This window comes from Setaria viridis, chromosome 8, assembly GCF_005286985.2.
Source record: "Setaria viridis chromosome 8, Setaria_viridis_v4.0, whole genome shotgun sequence".
Classification (NCBI taxonomy): Eukaryota; Viridiplantae; Streptophyta; class Magnoliopsida; order Poales; family Poaceae; genus Setaria; species Setaria viridis.
In genome coordinates, this window is record NC_048270.2 from 8887128 (window position 1) to 8905831 (window position 18704).

General features: G+C 47.8%; 1 protein-coding gene across 1 annotated transcript; it reads left to right on the forward strand.

Annotated features, from left to right (window-relative positions):
• The first annotated feature begins 12577 nt into the window (after nt 1-12577).
• Nucleotides 12578-17656, forward strand: LOC117834192 (uncharacterized). Its single transcript, XM_034713821.2, has 3 exons — nt 12578-13090; nt 13288-13549; nt 16924-17656. The coding sequence occupies exons 1-3, from the start codon at nt 12936-12938 to the stop codon at nt 17407-17409; spliced, it is 903 nt and encodes a 300-aa protein (XP_034569712.1). The 5' UTR covers nt 12578-12935; the 3' UTR covers nt 17410-17656.
• Nucleotides 17657-18704: the final 1048 nt, after the last annotated feature.

The window sequence follows — 18704 nt, forward strand, 5'->3', positions numbered from 1 at the left end:
TCGAGGAGCAGGGACCACTTTTTTTATGCTGAATTCCTCTTGCGTTCATTGGTACGAGAGGCAGCCCAAGAGCAAGTTGCGCAGCTTGCCATCTACTGAAGGCAGCGTGGAAAAATTAGGACCTGCACATTGATGAAAACTCCAGGTTCTTTCACATGTCCACCACCATAAACTGGCGCCGGAGTCAGATTAAGGTGCTCCACCTGGATGATGGCACAGTGGTGCACTCACATGCTGCCAAAGCGACCCTCTTGCACTCCTATCACTGGTTACTTGGGCAGCCGGATCAGTGCACCCCACTGTTGGATCTATCAAGCCTCATGGCCTCTACTTCGCTAATAGCAACGCAAGCTTCTTTGAGCTCACTACACTGTTCACCCGCCAAGAGCTGTGCCACATCCTTCTCTCCATGCGTGCTGACAGTGCCCCTGGACCAGATGGCTTCACACCGCTCTTCTATCAGCGACACTAGGACACGGTTGCCGATGATCTGCTTAGCTTGCTGCAAGACTTCCAGGGCGGTTCCATGGAGCTCCACATGTTGAACAAAGTTTACCTAGCGCTACTGCCTAAGAAAGAGGGTGATGTCAAGCCAATGGACTACCGCCCCATCTCCCTCCAAAACTGTGTCACCAAAATCTGCACCAAAGGAATGACTATGTGCCTGCAACCTTTTGTGCCTCTCCTGGTTCACTCCAACCAGACTGGGTTCCTCAAGGGTTGTTGCATTGCTGAGAATTTCTTGCATGCGGCTAAAATCGTACAGTGTAGTCACAAGAGTCCAGTGCAGTCATTCTCAAGCTTGACTTCAGGAAGGCCTTTGACTAGGTGGATTGGACTGCTATGGACTCCATCATTCGTGCTAAAGGCTTCCCTGAAGCATGGTGCCTCCGGATCAAGTTTCTGAATGAGTCCAGCCAGATAGCAGTCGTGCTCAACGGTGTTCCTGGTAAATGGATCCAATGCCGCAAAGGTCTCTGGCAGGGTGATCCCCTCTCACCATACCTCTTCATCATCATCGCCGACCTTCTATAGCAAATGATTCTCTCTGCTTCCAACCAGGGATTCTTCAAGCATCCACTCGTTTCTGACCTCCCTTGCCTGGTGCTACAATACGTTGATGACACCTTGATCATTGTCAAAGCTATACCCACATAGTTGTAGCATCTTAAGAAGATCCTAGACAGCTTCTCCTCCATGACTGGGCTTCATATAAACTTTGACAAGAGTAATTTTGTCCCAATTGCTATTCTAGTGATGGAAGCTCAGCTCATGGCCAATATCTTCGGCTGCCCAGTGGCCTCCTTCCTATAGACATACTTGTGGCTACCACTATCCAACAATAAAGTGTGTCTTTGTGATCTACAACCTCTGTGAAGTCCGTCTCTGCTTACATCCCTAGTTGGTGTGGTCCTCTACTGACTCCTAGTGGCCGGATAGTGTTGGTCAATGCTGTGCTAAGTGTGCGTGCAATCTATGCTATGGGTTCCATTCTCCTTCTCTAAGGCACCATCCAAGCAGTCAACTCTGTGCGGTATGCCTTTCTATGGACAAGTGACGATGCTTGCCATGGTGCTCAGTGCAAGGTGGCATGGGAGAATGTCTATTGGGACAAGCAGAACGGTGGCTTAGGCGTCAAGGACCTGGCTATCTAGAACCAAGGCTTGCTGTCCAAGTTTCTCAGCAAACTCCATCAGGCGCTGACGACCAACTGGCAGAAGTGGTTCCACCAGTTCTACGACCAGGGTGCTGGCCATGATCTTGGAGAACCTCACCACCTTGACACCCCGGTTTGGTCTTCACTCTTGCAGCTCCTTCCGTAGTTCAGGCAGTGCACTAGAGTTCACCTTGTAAATGGCTTCTCCATCAACTTCTGGTATGACCATTGGATTGGACCTCAACCCCTGGCTGATACCATCTCCGCTCTCTTCTCCCATGCCAATCGACAACATATCTCTGTTAACCATGCCTAGAATGGTGGCAGTTGGAACCTACGCTTTGCCAACCGGCTGTCCTCGGCAACCATCTAGGTGCTTGTTGAAATGAACCCGAATTCCCATTTCTGAGAATTCAAGCCTACGCACCTCGGTGATAGTCCCAGGAAGGCTATCATGTGCGAATCCCTGTCTCAGATAGTACAAATCCATACCAATATAGAAATAGAGTACAAATATCATAGATAACATGAGTACGAATACATCTCAGCAGCACATGCTGATACAAGTCCATCAGGATTGAATCAAGAAAGATAAAACATCTACGTAGTGAAAACGTAAGCTATGGTGAACTCCATCTTCACAGGCGACTCGAGCGAAGAACGGTCCCTAGTCCTCCCATCCGTTGTTGTCAAAGTCGTAGTCGGGCTCCAACCCTGAAAAGCCACCATTTACCTGAGAAGCAGGTAGGCCATGTGAACTCCCCAAAGCAGCAAAGCCAAGAAAATGGGGGAATTATACTATATGCATGGGTAAAACCTATATATGGTTGTAGGGGTTTATGTAGCAGCAGCAGCAGCAATCAAGGAAGCAGCAATGCAACATCATCTCCGATCTCAACACCTCAAACAAGGAAGTCGGCACAAATCACTAGATCCTTCACCCAAGGGTCCAGCACCCAAACACAGTAGGAGATGTGAGAGCTTCCTCCCCTCCATCTCAACGGCAAACGCCAGCCTGTCTCAAAAGGGGGAAGGTAGGAGCACATGAAAAGTCTAGTCATAACTAGCGGTAGTCAACAACATTATCCATAACTAGTGGACACAGACTATAGCTATAGCTTTATACACTCTGTAGAGGTTGTACACCTGTACCCGCATGGATGGAGCCTGAACGGGGATTAGCCGTCCAAACCCCACATAACAGTCGAAGCCCTATAGTAGGTGGATAGCTCTCTCCTGCCTCCTCGAGTCTAGAACCGTCCTAGACTACAGGGCATGCCATCACCAGTGAGGACCTCGAAGCTGAGAAACCTACCCACATCGGGGTGCAGTCCGGTCAGAGCAGGACAACGCCTCAAACTCCTTACACGATCCTCCAATCCGCCTATAGGCTAAGCACTATCCACCACTAGTCTCGGATCGAACCCCGCCCATAACATAAGCGAGCGGTATGTATAAAAGTAGATGCTGTGACTGGTGGTAAACTGACTCGGTCCTTAAGTGGCCGAGAGTGAGCATTCTACTCCACAAGTATGTGCCGAAGCACCTGCAACGTACAAGTACGCCACCTGCTCCTCAGTAACAAACAAGGTACCCGCCACAGATATAGGGTACAAAGAGAGTCCAGAATGCTCACTTTTGGCAAGGCACTCCTTAGTACCAACCACGGCTCGCTCCCACCAAAACACGTCAAGAAATCACACTCACCCCAAACACACGCGAGAGTGTTCAAGGAATCCCATCACCAAAATCATGGTATATGTCCATTCATAACTCAAAAGCGTGTATATGGATATAAGTGGGGTGGACTAGCTAGGGGTCTGTAGCTAGTCCAAAAATAGGTACAAGAAAAATAGGATAAACAATTATCAAGGCATGGCTAAAAACATTGGCTATGCAATCCATCAACATCAAGCATCATAGATAAAGTACTAGCAACTAAGCATGCATAGGATCTATATAATTGGGAGTGACATGACACCTTCTTCGTAGTCGATTGGGTCCTCCTCGGCGTAGTCGGGGTCTTGAAGGTCTTCCTGGTCATAGCTCGAGTCTGAACAGAACGAGATACGATGAAGCGTAAATTAAACGACATCACATCTAGGCAAAAACTCCAAGAAAGCTAATTTTAAAAGATCCAAAGAACACCAATTTTGCTACAAACAGCACGGGCTCAATTTTACGAATTTAATGCAACTGGTTTCATATTTTTCGGAGTTAAAATGAATTAGTTATGAATTTTTAAAGATTAAAGGATTTATTTAACTATTTAAATAATTTCAGAAAATATTTATTAAAAAGGGTGAAAAGTGTCAAAGCCTGATTGTCCATGTGGCAGCCTGAGGGGGTGCCACGTGTCTGCTGACGTCAGTGTTGACCTGGTCAGCGGTCAGAGGTGGGTCCTACCAGGTCAGTGGGCCCCACAGGTGGGCCTGGCTTGTCAGTGGGCCCCACTGGTGGGCCTAGCTGGCCATGTCAGCACCACGTGGCACCTACGTGGGCTGCGGCGGCGTGACACGGCGCGGCACGGCCAGAGCGTGGTGGTAGCGTGTGTAGGCGCGAGGCGGCGTGCGGGCGGGCGCAGGCGCTCGGACACAGCACGACATGTGGCATGGCAGCGCCTGGCACAGGTGCGACATGGAAGCGCACGTGCGCATGCACTCAGCAGCCAGCTGCCGCTCGGCCGTGGCCTTGCGCCACATAGCGCACGGTGCGGTGCGCGAAGCGCGTGCACACGGGCACGGGGCAGACCCCGGCCGCGACATGGCCGCGGCAGCGGGGCTCTGGTGTCCCGAGCCCGCAGCAACCGGCGGCGAGGCGACGCTACTACGACTCGGCTCCTAGCTCAAAAGCAAGAGGCAAGGGGGAAGAAGAGAGAGGTGAGGCTCACGGAGGCTAGGGCGAAGAAGAACGGCGTTGGCGGCGGCGCTCGGGTGACGTCGGTGGTAGCTTCTCCCTCGGCGGCTTCGGCTCCTCCCACTGGCGGCCTTCCTTCCTTCCCCTTCCCTTCCTCTTCTACTTCCTTTCCCCCTTCTTCACCTCCTTCTCCTCCTTTCTGTCTCCTTCCTTCTGTCCTCTTGGGTGGACGGCGGTGGACGGGCGGAGCCCGGGTGGATGGCTTGGAGAGCCCCCAGGTGCCCTATATAGTGGCGAGGCTAGGGTTAGGGCGCGCTAAGGCTTTGGGGCATGGCGCCGGCAATGTGGATGGCTAGGATGCGGCGGTGGCTTGGTGCGGGCGGCGTGGCGCCCATCGAGGGCCACTAGCGTGAAAGCGGGGGCGCGGAGCAGGTCACGAGCGCGTGCAAGGGAGCGGTAGTGCGCTCCAGCTAATGAGGTGAGGCGTGTAGGCGCGGGCACAGCATGGACGCGCGGTGCGCGTGAGGAGGGAGTACGGCCGGAGGTGGAAGATGTACATGAGAAGGGAAAGGCGAGGCTGACAAGTGGGCCAGGGTGGCAGCAAGAGAAAGAGAGGAAAGGTGGGCGCGGCAGGCGAGCAGCTGGGCCGGGGCGAGGGAAGGTAAAGCGGACCAGCTGGGCTGGTCGCTGGCTGCGTGGCGGCAGCGGTGCAGCACGCGCGGGTCAGGCCGGTTGGCTGGCCGGACTAAAAGTGGGTGAGGTTAGGCGCGAGCGGGCCAGGCTAAAGGAGTTAGCAGGCCGGCGAGTTAGGTAGGTGGCCGGGCCTCAAAGGTCGGGTTGAGGCTGTTGGTTTGAGCTCCTGTGAGAGGAAAAGGCAAAGGAGTTTTTTTTGGGTCGGTTAGCTCGTGGTTTAGGGTCCAAGCTAGAGGTTAGCTAAAAGAAGATTAGTTAATTAGTTTGTATTTTGAATTAGATTCAAAATACAAATCACACATGAGATCCAACTAAAATCAAATGAAAATCCAAATCACTCGTGCAAGCATGTTTTAAATTTGAATGCACAATTTTAGTTACTAGCTTTTGAATTTAGGGGAAAGAAGTGATGGTTGATCTTAAGTTTGACCATGTAATTAAATGATCCACACATTCAAACAAAAAGTTTTAAATTTTTGTAAAAACTGGCACAATTAAAATCACTCAATTTTGAGGGATATTACACTTGTCATCATCAACCAAGCACTACATCAGGCTCACCCAAACCCCCTACTCCAGGATCAACAGAGAATGGGCGCTGCCATGGAACCGTTCTCCTCCTCGGCGTTCTACACCTGGAGCATGGCACCCATGCGAGTGGACGTGTTCGCCCACCATATCTGGGCTAACGCGGCCACACCTCGCTGCAAGTACTTCCTCTAGTTAGTGCATCGTCATTGCCTCCCGTCTGCCACGCTCCTCCACCACTGGAACATCATCGACTCTCCTGCCTGTGCCTTTTGCGGCGCACATGAAGACCAGGATCACCTACTCCTCAGGTGTCCTCGCGCCAGACGCGTCTGGTGCCTCCTGGGTTGGGACACGGCGCCACACCTTAGTTCCTTTAGGGAGCTCTGGGACTACCGGGAGCTACCTGACGGCACTGAGCCCCCTGCTCGCTCGGCTGTCATCACTGCCGTCCTCTGGAATCTGTGGAAGGGCCGGAATGCTTTGGTCTTCAACAGCGTGCATGTTCCACCGCACCACACCATCCTTGTCACTGCCTCTGACCTTGATCTTTGGAAGCACCGACTCAAGCATCCTGCTGCCATAATGTTGTGGAGCTTGTCTTTTAGAAACAATATAAATTAAGATAGCTTCCCTCTACTCTCCCTTCACAAAACATGTATGTAACAGCCTCACATATCAATATATTCGTTCAGTCGGCTTCTTGCCTGCCGTAGTCCCCCTAAAAAAAATTGTAAGTTCTGGTTTTGTGAAATCACTGTAGGGTTAGTTTTCCAATCTTGACTTATGGAATACCCTATTGGCTAATCGGATACGTTATTCGAAGTGCCCTACAATTGATGGGATCATATGCTCACCTCATCTGCAATCCTATGAAGCTTTGTAGTACAGGTTTCTTCTTTTCGAGGTCTTGTATTCATACAAGTGGCAGCTCTTTCTACTGGTTGATTCAGAAATCAGAATTATTGAATTAGGCACGCGGCGATGGAAGTACATTAGATCAATTTTTCTGCTGGATCCTACTAACCATGGCGAGACTTTGGGTGGAAAGGGAAATGCCAAAAAAGGCGGGGTACCACAAAGAAAAAGACTTTCATCAGAAAATAGCATTTCATTATCTAAAAAGTCATAATGTAAGAGTTAAATCCCGAGCCTGAAGAACATGGGCAGCGTGAGACTATGCCCAGGGATCTTGGAACACGCCAGCCTATCCTACCACCTTCTCTATGCTTGATGAGTCATCTTCTTCTTCCAAGCAACCACAAATGACAAGTCCTTTGAAGACAGCGATGCCAAGTTGGCAACAGAGCCAATGAAATCCTTCCTGCACAATGTATGTATCTTGCTCGCTCTTATCTGAAGCACTTCATATCATTGTACATCCATCACTTCATCGGCCATGTGCGGTGTGGCATGCCACTACAACAGCTATGCTACATTGGAAACTCATTCCTGCTTGAACCCGCATTGAAATTGATAAACTGAAAAGACGACATCTTGGTCACCGTGTGTCTGTGGTACTCTGCTCCCCAGATCAGAAAACTGGGCCCGCCCCCGCGTTGCCCTAGGGTGACTCTGGTGGCACCACCACTGCACCTCTAGCGCCGCTCCCCCCTCTCCCTCCGACTCGCCGAAGCTGGAGCCCGCCGACGGAGGTCCGCCCGGCCGTGATGAGGGTGGCGGCGGGCACATCAACTCCCCCACGAAAGACCTTCTCCCCCCTCCACAACCTCTCCCCCACCCTCTTCTTTCCTGTTGCGGTGATGGTGGTTGACGGCGGCAACCGCACCCTTGGGCTGGTGATGCCTAGATCCGGGCCGGATCTGGCATCGCCCAGGCTGTTTAGGGCCTCCCCTAGTGGATCCATGGGGACCGCTAGTGGGGGGCGGATGCCAGATCTGCGACGGCGCGGCCCACGGTGGTGAGGGTGACGGCAGCAACGCCCTATGACTGCGGCGGCCTGCGTCGATGTCGGCCCGAGGCAGCGGCCCGCTGCAGGGCGGCGGCACACAGAAAGCCTACCTCTCCTGGGCTAAGCTCGGGAGGAGGGTGTCTTAGCCTTCAGTGACCGCCACCGTGGGGAGCTCGCGGTGGATCCACCCGTACATGGCTCATGGCGGCGGCGCGGCCCGCGGCGGTGAGGTCGACGGTGGCGACAGCCCATGATGGCGGCAGCCCACGTCGGCGACGGCCCGAGGCGGTGGCCCGATGCGGGGCAGCAGCACACATGGAGCCTACCTCTCCTGGGCTAAGCTCGGGGGGAGGGCTCACGGTGGATCCGCCCATACATGGCTCGTGGCGGTTACAGGCGAGCGTGGCTTGGCTCTATGGCGGCGGCGGCGGACGGAGGGTTGCGATGGCGGGCGGTTCGGCTTTGGCAGCAGCCAACAAAGTTTGGTGGTTGTCAGGGTGTTGAGGTCCTCAGGCGAAAGCCTGACCGGCGCCGGTGACGACGGTGCCATGATGCATCGTGCTCCTTCTTGAAGGTGTTGTGGTGAGGAACTTGACCCCAGGGACTTTTTCCAGGTGAAAACCGAAGAACCAAAGCAGGTTCGGGTGGCAACAGCGTCTTGGTGTCGCTATCCTCTTGAGGTGCTGTTTAGGAGTCCTTGGGATGGCGTTACCCGTTCAGCTTGGAGGGATGGCGGTTTCAGTATACTACTACTACCAGTGTGCATGGTAGAGATTGACTAAGTGCAGTTTCTACGTGATAAGAAAACAACAAGAAACAGTTAGTTGTCGAGCAGGATCATCCTAACTTCTGAAGTTTCTAAGAAAATGACAGATGGGAGGGATTAGTTGCTGCACAAGGCCCATTGCTTAGTCTTTTTAGCGTTCTTTCTTAGTGGCTTGCTTTCTTTTTCTTTTTGACCCTCGTGTTGAGAAGGAGTCTAAGTACTCATATAGCTTGGGACTAGGTGGGACTAGGTGGCAGGATTTGTTTGTGGTCGTAGACATTAGAATTAAAAAACTCTGCTCCCCATCCGTTCTCAACCTGCCAACCATGCCCGTTTTGTCTGTGTTCAGTTATTTTCAATGCGGCGTGATCTGTTGTTTTGTTCTTTTGCAATAACAAGAAGGGCTCATCTATCATTCAAGTGTGCGGATGTAAATAAATCTCAAACTGCTTCTAAAAAACTCTGCACTGTGTCTGTTGTCTAGAATCCAAGGCATCTGGTGTCTAGTATCCAAGGCATGCACTAGATGCTGAGCAACAATTTAATATAACACGGATTTGGGTCTACTACACCTTCAGTTTTGCAATATCTGTCCATAATGACCATTCTCATATACAAATAAGACACCGATAAAAAAATACTAACATTGGATTATCTGCAACCTGTAGTTTTGCATTCTAATCAGATAAGTGTGAAATACTGCAAAGACAAATATATTGCAACGAGGAGTATTTCTACATGAGTGCAGAAAATCTATAGATTTAGTGCTACTGAACTGCATGCCTTTGTTTCAAAAAAAAAACTGCATGCCTGAACTTTTCTCCCTTAAATTCCCTTTTTTCTCCCCTTCAAAATTATAGGTTGCAGTGCTACTGGAACGCAGTGAGTAACAAGCGACGACAGCGTGGACTGCAACTGTCCTGATCGACTGCTAACCGTTTATTGTCAGATCATTGATTAGGTGAGCCCTGCTGGGAGCCTGTCGAGAGGCCTTGCCATGCTACCAGCTAACATTAGTGTCAGAGCTACCAATCCATACATCATGCATGCATGTTTCCTCTGATCTGTCACTGTCAGGCGCCATTTGCACACAAGATATATATACTTTCTCTCAGAAGTTAATGTATACCGTGAGATCTGCAGGTTCATAATCATTGAGCAGTCAGTTAGCATAATGCATGCATACCGTTGCAGGGAAGATAAACTGTCTGGTCAATGTTCTTCTTCGAGGGAACAAGCAGTGAGCAAACCAAAAGAACGGCCAGTTACATCCATGAACCAAATGGACTGAAGGAAATAAAATCTTATCAGCTTCTGCAGCTTCAGTCAACCAAGCAGTATAGTTACCTTATCCCTGTATCTCTGTATTATTCTGTTGGCAATAGGAACAGATGCATGCATGGTAGTTACCTAATAAAAATAATTCACACTTAAGTAAATCTACTGTCGACCTAATTTCCTCAGCTTTGTGGTGCATCCTGTTCTGTCTAGGAATATAGAAAATCAGAGTTAAGATGGCACTGATTGCTACTATTTTAGTGATGAGATACAGTTGGGCGGCCTATGATGACCCTGCTTCTGCATGTATATTCAATCTTGGTCATCAGCTGCTGGTCAACCAAAAGATAGAGCATCCACATGGAGAAGATGAACACCAGCTATGAGTTATGCATCCACCCTCAAAGGTCAACCTCTGGCTACCAGCAGAATGAAGTGGCTGTAACAGCTAGAGCTTGCCACCAAGAACTTCGTTGAGTCAACACGTCAAAAGATGGTAACGGAGCTGGATTTCCATTAGGTGTTCAGTGGGTTATTATGTTTTCTTTTTTTTAGTACACACAATTTGTGGATGCATGGTGCGATCTAGGAATATCCATGCATACACGCAATGCCTCAGTGGCTGACCAGCTAGCAAAAGCCAAGCTTACACGCATCCAAAACCATTACATGTCAGTGTTAGAAAAAGAACCAGTATCAGATGCTTTAGTTGCCAGTTTGCCACTATATGTGGTGAGGACACACTTTCATACATGTGATTTTCCTTTTAAGACAGTTCCTGATATTACACTGAGAACAAAGTTGTTGCATAATTTAATTGCATATTTATCCCTGAGTTTTGTCATTGGCTTCTAATTTGAAGAAGCTTTGAATGGTACATTACATAATCTCCATGTGTCTTTGTCGGTTACATACTTCCATTTGACAAAGAGATCTTGATCCATCAAGGGATGGAGGGGATCAAATGTGAAATGGGATCCTTAGTGAATGGAATGATCACCCATGTTTACAATAAAATTGGAGAGAAAATGCAACCAAGATCATTGATGACTTCAATCCGGATCTGTTGAAAAGTGAAGTGGAGATGATACATAATGTCATCAGGTTAGAAAGAGAGTCTCTGATGTCATGGTGAACATAGATAGTTCACTAGGGTTTCACCTAATGAGGTTGCAGGCCCAAAATGGTTGGTAGAGTACTAGAGTTTAGGAGGCACTATTATGTATGATCAAAGTCTTTGGTAATTAAAAAAAATCAAAGAAACGTGTTCGGTTAAGTTTAGGCCTTGAAGGACTTGAATAATACTGCACGTTGGCATCTTCCGCAGCATTCAACTCAGACAACCCAAGTCTAAGGGAACAGATTTAGAATAACTACGAGCAGAGTCACCCTCTGACCTACCAGCTGGGTACCAAAGACAGCAATCAACAAAGGCTTCAATTTCTGCTACGGTCACTTGCAAAAACAGCTGCAAGACTTTCAGCGTTTTCCCCAACTACAGCTTCGTGCTACTGCGCTGTTTTGAGTGTACTGACCTCGTAGTTCAACTAAGACTATGTGCGACTGTTGCCTGTTAGTCATAGCTATGCAACTGGCTATCACACAGTCTCAGTGACCTTTAGACCACTAGAATGATGCCGTTTAAGTCGGTCTAACTAATGTGTCCGTGGTAAGGAACAAGTTCAAACTTTTTTGTACGCATTTTGACATTTTGCAGTTTATAATGTTTTACCTGTCTTATTTGATCAATCTAATTGTGACAATATCTATGTTTCCGCGCCAAGGTAAATTTAGCCCTGATCAAATCTGGGTGTATATTTTTTTATTTGATAAATCTAATTGTGACAATATCTATGTATCTTTCTGACCGAATCAAATCTGGGTGTATATTTTTTTATCAAACATTATCTTGATCCTTTTCTAGTTAAAATGAAAAACACTAACAGTAAAAGCTTATCCAATCTCACCCTTCTTAAAAGGCTAGTAGAAAACATCATTTAGAACTTTCGGCCAAAGCATCTCACTTTCACCTTTCCCCTGCAAACTAAAGCACACAAATTGCATGCATGTGGTTGTGGTGCCTGCCTACTACTACCTGCTAATTAAGTACCTTGAACAATACGATGGTCTCTTCATCGAAAAGGTAATGATGGTCCTGTTCCTTCTGACGTGGCATGATTACTCCTCTTGGATCCTCGTTGGCACACATGTATGTGCAATGAGAAGCCATTATGCCCTAGAACCCGCAGGAGGAAGGACAAGTGCCCCAAAAGCCATTATTTAACCCCTTCCTTTTCGTCACTTTTTTGTATATAATATCTCATCAAATATGGTTCGGTCACCTAATGAAAGCTCAAATCTTTCCGTTGCAGAGTAGGCTTGCCAAGAGCATGCCAACATGCCATGTGCTGAAACCTTCCCTCTGCTTCATCCCTTTATGGTCACCAAAGGAAAAGAATCCATTTTCTTTGGCATTCCCACTATGGTTACAGCACTCAACCACTGAAAACTTACACGATTAACTTCTGTACAAAAAGGTTGCTTAAACACTGCATATGGACTAGTGTATTTTTGTTACAGCACTCAACCAACTGAAACCTACAAACAACCTAGGTGCTTAAAAACTTCATTTTGGGGGGCTAGAGAAATTTTATCATTGCACAATCAACAAGAATTCTTCAAGCAAGCACACTACAAAATCTCATTTCGACTCTTTTCCCCTCATTTTTCTTCCTCGTTTCACTTATATTCATCATGAAATAAAATAAGCAATACCTCCGATTCGTTAAGGACCGTTGCGACAAACCCTCCATAGAATACACACGACAAAACAAAAACACAACCCATATAGCTCCATCCTCCATGTGATTCTTCGACAAAAAAATTGGTCACCATGGCAGTACCCTCCCATTCTCCTCCCTCCCCAACCGTTTACCCGCAATGGCGACGTGTGCACGAGGCCGGCCGGGCTCTGCCGCGCTTCACTCCACCACCGCCCCTGCCTCTCACCGCTGCCACTCTCCATGTGCCCCAATCACTGCATCTGGCTCCACCCCCATTCCATCCCCTACCTCTCCCTGCAGCTCGATCTCCTCTTAAAACCCACCTCTCAAGTCTCCCGTTCCTTCCTATAAAGGCTCGCACCTGCAGCTCCGGCCAACGCAAACCTTTCACCCATAAAGCTCCTCCATTTCTTTCCCCAAATCTCATATCAGTATCTCACTGGAAAACTAGTTTCTGCGTCGATGTGTTCCATATTCCCGTCGCATTCGGTCGTCGGCATATCGGCGTCGCAAGCGCAGGAAGAAGACGGTGGCTTTCGGAGCCCTGAGAGCAGAGCCAGCATGAGCAGCAGCGGCTCCCTGACCTCCCCTTCAGCACCTGTCTGCTCAAGATCATGGTAACTACTGCAATCTTGTTTTTTCTAATCACCCTACATGTATAGGTCTATTTGGCTTTATCATTGCCTACTATAAACATAGTATAAAGGAGGATTATGATCAATCACTTAGCTAGGTGCCTACCTAGGGAGAAAGAAATCATTAGTTAATTACTTGAGCTGCTGCTGATGTTGACATATATGCAACGGATTTTAAGGTCTATAAGCGAGGACTCGCTGCGGCGGTACGTGAGCTACGCCAGCGAGAGCTGCATCCAGGAGCTGCTGGCGGCGTCGGACTCCGGGCGGGGCGCCGCCGGCGACGGCGACGACGGGTGGAAGGTGCTGGTGTACCAGAACGGCGTGGAGATATCGAAGCGGCGGGCGGGGCCGGCACACGTGTTCCGGAGCCGGTGGCTGCTGCAGGACGTCTCGCCGGAGCAGTTCATGGCCGCCGCCAACGCCGTCGACGCCGCAAAGGTACCGTTCTTGGTCCACGATGCGTCGTTTATTTTGTTATATACTGGTTATTAAATAAAGTCTTTGATTTGAGAATCGTCGCTAATGGAAGAATCCAAGGCGAAGTAGCAAATTTGTTACCAAGTTTTTTTTCTTCTCTTGGAAACCAAACCACAAGTAGGAGCATCTTTAACTTTGGGTCAAATGCATGGTTAAAGACAGGGGTAAAGATAAAAAAGTTTTCGCCTGTCGCAAACAGCTGGCGTAATCAAATCCCTTAACAAAAAGCGACCTCCTATGTTTAAGTTTTATCGAGTACTAGCCACTTTATTTATATATGGATGTGATTTGGCTATAATCAAAACCGCCTTTCGCTAATGGCAATGCAAGGACTACTTGTTTAAATCTGATTGGAGTATAAGTGCATTGCCACGATTCCTGTTAAATAGGTTGACTTCTTGGACGCACGGCAAAAATGAAAAAAAAAATACACAAGACCTTTGGTGGTAAAAGCTGGCGGTGACGGTGAATGGAAATCTGGTCGTAGATGGCGGTAAGTACACGGCCCGTGACTCGCGAGAGCAAATTAAAACACACCGTGCTCAAGCCATGCTGCAACCTAGCCCCGTGATTCTTTCTTTTCTTAAAGCCTTTTCCGTAGCGAAGAGCTATAGACTAGCACCGTGTCCATGACTGCATATGTACCTTGGACCCCGAGTTACTGCGTGTCCATGCACTCACCGTGCAACGGTGCTCTTTATTCACCGTCCATCAGCTGCAAGAGAGAAGTCTCGTGACAGTGAAAAGCTAATGATTAGACAGATGTTTTTTTTCTTCGATGAAATTAATGAAGCCTGGAGAGCCACGGTGGCAACCGTTGTGGACACGAAAACATATAGGCCTACTACAACTGTTTTGCCATAAAAACGTCTTCTGTCAGTTGTCAGCACAAACAAATATCAACGAACCAAAGTTGTCGGTCACCATGCTGGGCGCATTAATAAGTTGCATATGGCCTGTCCCTCGGAGTGCTAACAACTCTGGTGACCTCTCGGAGCTACCGGCTCATGCGCCTAAAAGATAATGTAAAAGATAATGTAAGAGACACATCCTTCAACAATTAGAGTCAATTACTAGCCCCACGCGTCAGCGCCATGCGATGCGATTTAGGAATGATGTATGATCTGCGAGACGCCCGTCGTCTTTTTTTTTTTTGCCACATCGGCAGAATAGTCTTACGTGGACGCAATTGAAGGAAGAAAGAGAAGAACGTCGTCGCCTCGTTCGTCGACGGCTCCAGCTCGTGCTCCGAAGCGGAGTCATCCCTCGCCGCGCGCGTTGTGCTAGCGCTGCTCGATCCCGTGCGGGCGAGTAACTGCGACGGCAGCAAATCACTCCCCTGCGCCGCCCGTCCGCCGGTCAACCAGTGGTGCTGCTCGCCAGCCGCCAGGTCGTGCCGTCCGCTCGCCGGCTGCGGCATCCATGCCAGAGATACGTAGCCGGGATGAGATACTCCATCTTGGATCTCTTGATTTGAGCAAAAAGTATTCTATCAAATGAATGGATTTGGTAGAGGGGGTGAACAACAATCAATTTTGATGGCCTAGTTACGGAAAGAACATGGCTGATGGATTATTGGTCAGTAGCTTTTTGTCTCAGGCAAGAGAAAGGGGAACGAGAGGTAGAAGATAAGGCGAATTTTGCAATATGGACCTTCATAGAGATAAAAAATCATCGAGACACTCTTTTGGCATGCACAAGAGGACGTGAAATAAAATTAAAAAGTTACGTTCATCTTTCTACTTAATTGGATTGTATTCTCTTAAACGATATGCAACGTTCGTACTTAAACAAGCAGCAAATTGGTATATAAAGATCAACGTTATACTTGATCATCATAGTTTTATGTATTCATAAATGAATTAAAGACATGCAAACAGCTCAACAAACAGGCCACTGTATGACTTGTCTGTTTTACTATCTATATCAGCTATCTAAACTGTTGTACGTGCTCCGAGATTATCTCTTGAACGAGAAATCGATAGCTCTTTTCTCTCTCTTTCATATGAGTAAAAATCTTATGTGTCGCACCTATGAGTTAGCTAAATTGGCACCGGTGGAAGGAGGCTTAAAAGGAAGGTCAAAGAAAATATGGCCAAGCAGCAGTTCTTCTTCTCTACAGTCTACACACATGGAGTAGTGAGTTTGGCATTGGCTAGTCCACATCAGAAAGCCGGCAGCGTGCGCGTGGATTAATTATGGGAAGGTAGATGCATGGTTAGGAGGATTAGCAGGAGATGCGTGCATGTGGCCGCACGTTGAGCCACATGCGCATGCGTTGCGTTGCGTTGCACCCGCGCGCTCCCCCAGACCTAACGCAATTAAACACCGAGTTCGGTTCATCTTGTTGATGGCAGAACATCGCCTCGTCATAGCTTACAGGTTTCACCGTTTTTTAGGTTCATGTTTGGTTACTGGTTATAATTGTGGTTGCCAGTCTGTCACGTAGCCACCACATGGAAAAATGAGTGTGCAGACTGCAGCCACGTAGCCACCACGCCAGGCTGGGATGGTCCCGATCTGGCACTTGAACCGCTTGCCACTCTGGCCACTTTGGGGCGGGTAACTAATCCATGGTCTGTTGTATTATTATTAGATCCTCTCCTCGTGGGCTACTCTCTCCGTTATAAATTGTAAATCGTTTTGAAATTAAAACGACATACAATTTGAAATAGAGGAAGTAGGTACAATAATTAGCTACTTCATCCATTTCAAATTATAGATCGTTTTAATTTTTCTAGATTTATAGATATTATTATATATCTAGACATAGGATATATTTAAGTGCATAGCAAAATCTATGAATTAAAAAAACTAAAATGACTTATAATTTGGAATTTGGAACGGAGGGAGTACCTAGGTTATCAATTTGGAATTTGGAACGGAGGGAGTACCTAGGTTATCAAACTTGCAATAGCTGGTGGTGGTCGTTGAATTCTAAACTTTAGCGAAGGTCGTCGTCTAAGCTGCTACATTTAGCATTTTCTTCTTAGAATAGCAGTGAGAACTTGTTATATTTCAGTTATGTTCACGGAAATGGAGTCAAGCCTCGGCTTTTCTTTTTGCGAAAAAAAAGAGATTAGGAACATTAGACTGTAATTGGGCCAGTATGGGCCAAACTAGACTCTTGAGCTCAGCCCAATATGGTCCTTGATATATTTCCTTGATCAAACTTGGTTATGTGAAAATCGCACGAGTTTTGGAACTCCACAGAAATTTTATAGAAAAAAAACAGCTTGAATTACATATGTTGCGTTTTTTCTTGGATTAATAAACAAAGATAGTAAGTTAGTAACATCAACGCGTTTTGATTTTTTTTTTTTTGCCAAATGCAGCAGTGGGAGTCGGACCAGCTGGTTGAGGCTTCGTACATCAGGGAGCTGGGCGAGGACCTCAGCATCATCCACCTCAAGTTCGGCGACGCCTCCTCCACGCGGCGGCCCGCGCGGCGCCGGGACCTCGTCGTCTACGAGCGCCGGCAGGCCATGGACGACGGCACGCTGGTCGTCGCCGTGGCGTCGCTGCCCAAGGAGATCGCCGCGGGCCTGCTGCCCCCGGCGAAGGGCGGCGGCAGCAACCCCGTCGGCCGGGGCCTGCTGCTGCAGTCCGGGTGGGTCGTCGAGAAGCTCGACGACGGCGACGGCGGCGCCTCGTGCGTCGTGACGTACGTGGTGCAGCTGGACCCGGCGGCCGGGTGGCTGCCGCGGTGCCTCGTCAGCCGGCTCAACAGCAAGCTGGTCATGATCATCGCCAAGCTCCGGAGGATCGCGCAGGCCACCGTGCCGGCCGCCGCCGCCGGCGGCGGCGGCGGTGAGATGTGACGTCGCCGGAGTAAATATTATGGTTTTGGTAGTAGGAACGCCGAGTGCATGTCGAGTGATGCCGATCGAGCTTCAATATAGTGCTATCATATATGTTATGTGAGTGAGAATGTAATGTGTGTTTGTGTTTATGTAGTGTATACGTACGCACGTACTCTGCTTCTGCAAATGGCTGCAGAATTGTAACAGCCAGCTGCAGTTCAACTGTCTACAATATATAGGGAGAAAAGTAGCATCAATTTTGTCATGTCCTTTTTATAGGAAAAAAAGTTTGCATCGCATATTATTATCAATCAATTGTCTATAGCTACTCGCCCTACCAATTAAGGAAGAAGCTGCAAAGGTAAAAATAAAATGTTGTATACGTCAAATTGTCAAAAGTTGTTGATCATGGAGTTTGAGGTCTTTCTAGAGAATAGTTTATTTCGCACCAAAATCCACGGCATCTTATATTGTTTTATTATTCAAGATGCACCCGGCACCCGCCAGCCAACGCCAAGTTCGAATTTGATTTCAGAAGTTACTGAATTATGGAATATATTTTCAAAATGATGAGTGGATATGATAGAAAAATTAGATATTTTGGGATCACTTGAATAGAAAAAAATCATGCTTTGATAATTAGCAACGATGGTTATACCTCTACCCAGCATGGATGAAACCTTAGGCTTAACATCGTACATGTCTAAATATTTGCATTACTTATTCACTGGTAGGCAACTTGTTGATTGGAAGACGTTTGTAGTGACCTCATCAATATTTAGATGATGTCGTGCGTGAAGGTCTGTGTGTATTCCTAAAGAAAAGATACAAAATAAAATATAAGGAAGCAAAGATATGGCTATTAAACTCCGTTGGGCCATGTATGGAGCTCGGCCCACAGTAGTTGGCTCTCCAATTTTTTTAACCCTTTTAAAACTAAAATTTTAATAATAATCTATGCCAATCTATATTTCCAAAAACTAGTTGCAGCGTCACTGTAGTTGCGCCATCGCATGGCGTGACTGTAGTCGCGCCCGTTGCATGTGGTGTGACAAGTCTAGTCCATGTGAGCATCCGTGCCAGCGTGGAGTTTGGTCACAGCAAACCATTTAGCATGATGTAAGTATTTGTCACGTTAAAGTACATGACACGACCAAAAAAGCTAGTTTTTGAAAATATAGATCGGCATCGGTTATTATCAAAATTTTAGTTTTAAAAGAGTTAAAATAAAAAATTTCTTGGCTCTCCGGCCTCTCCTTTGTGTCTCTGTCCGCTACGACACCAATCGCTGAGTTCTTGGCATATGTTTTATA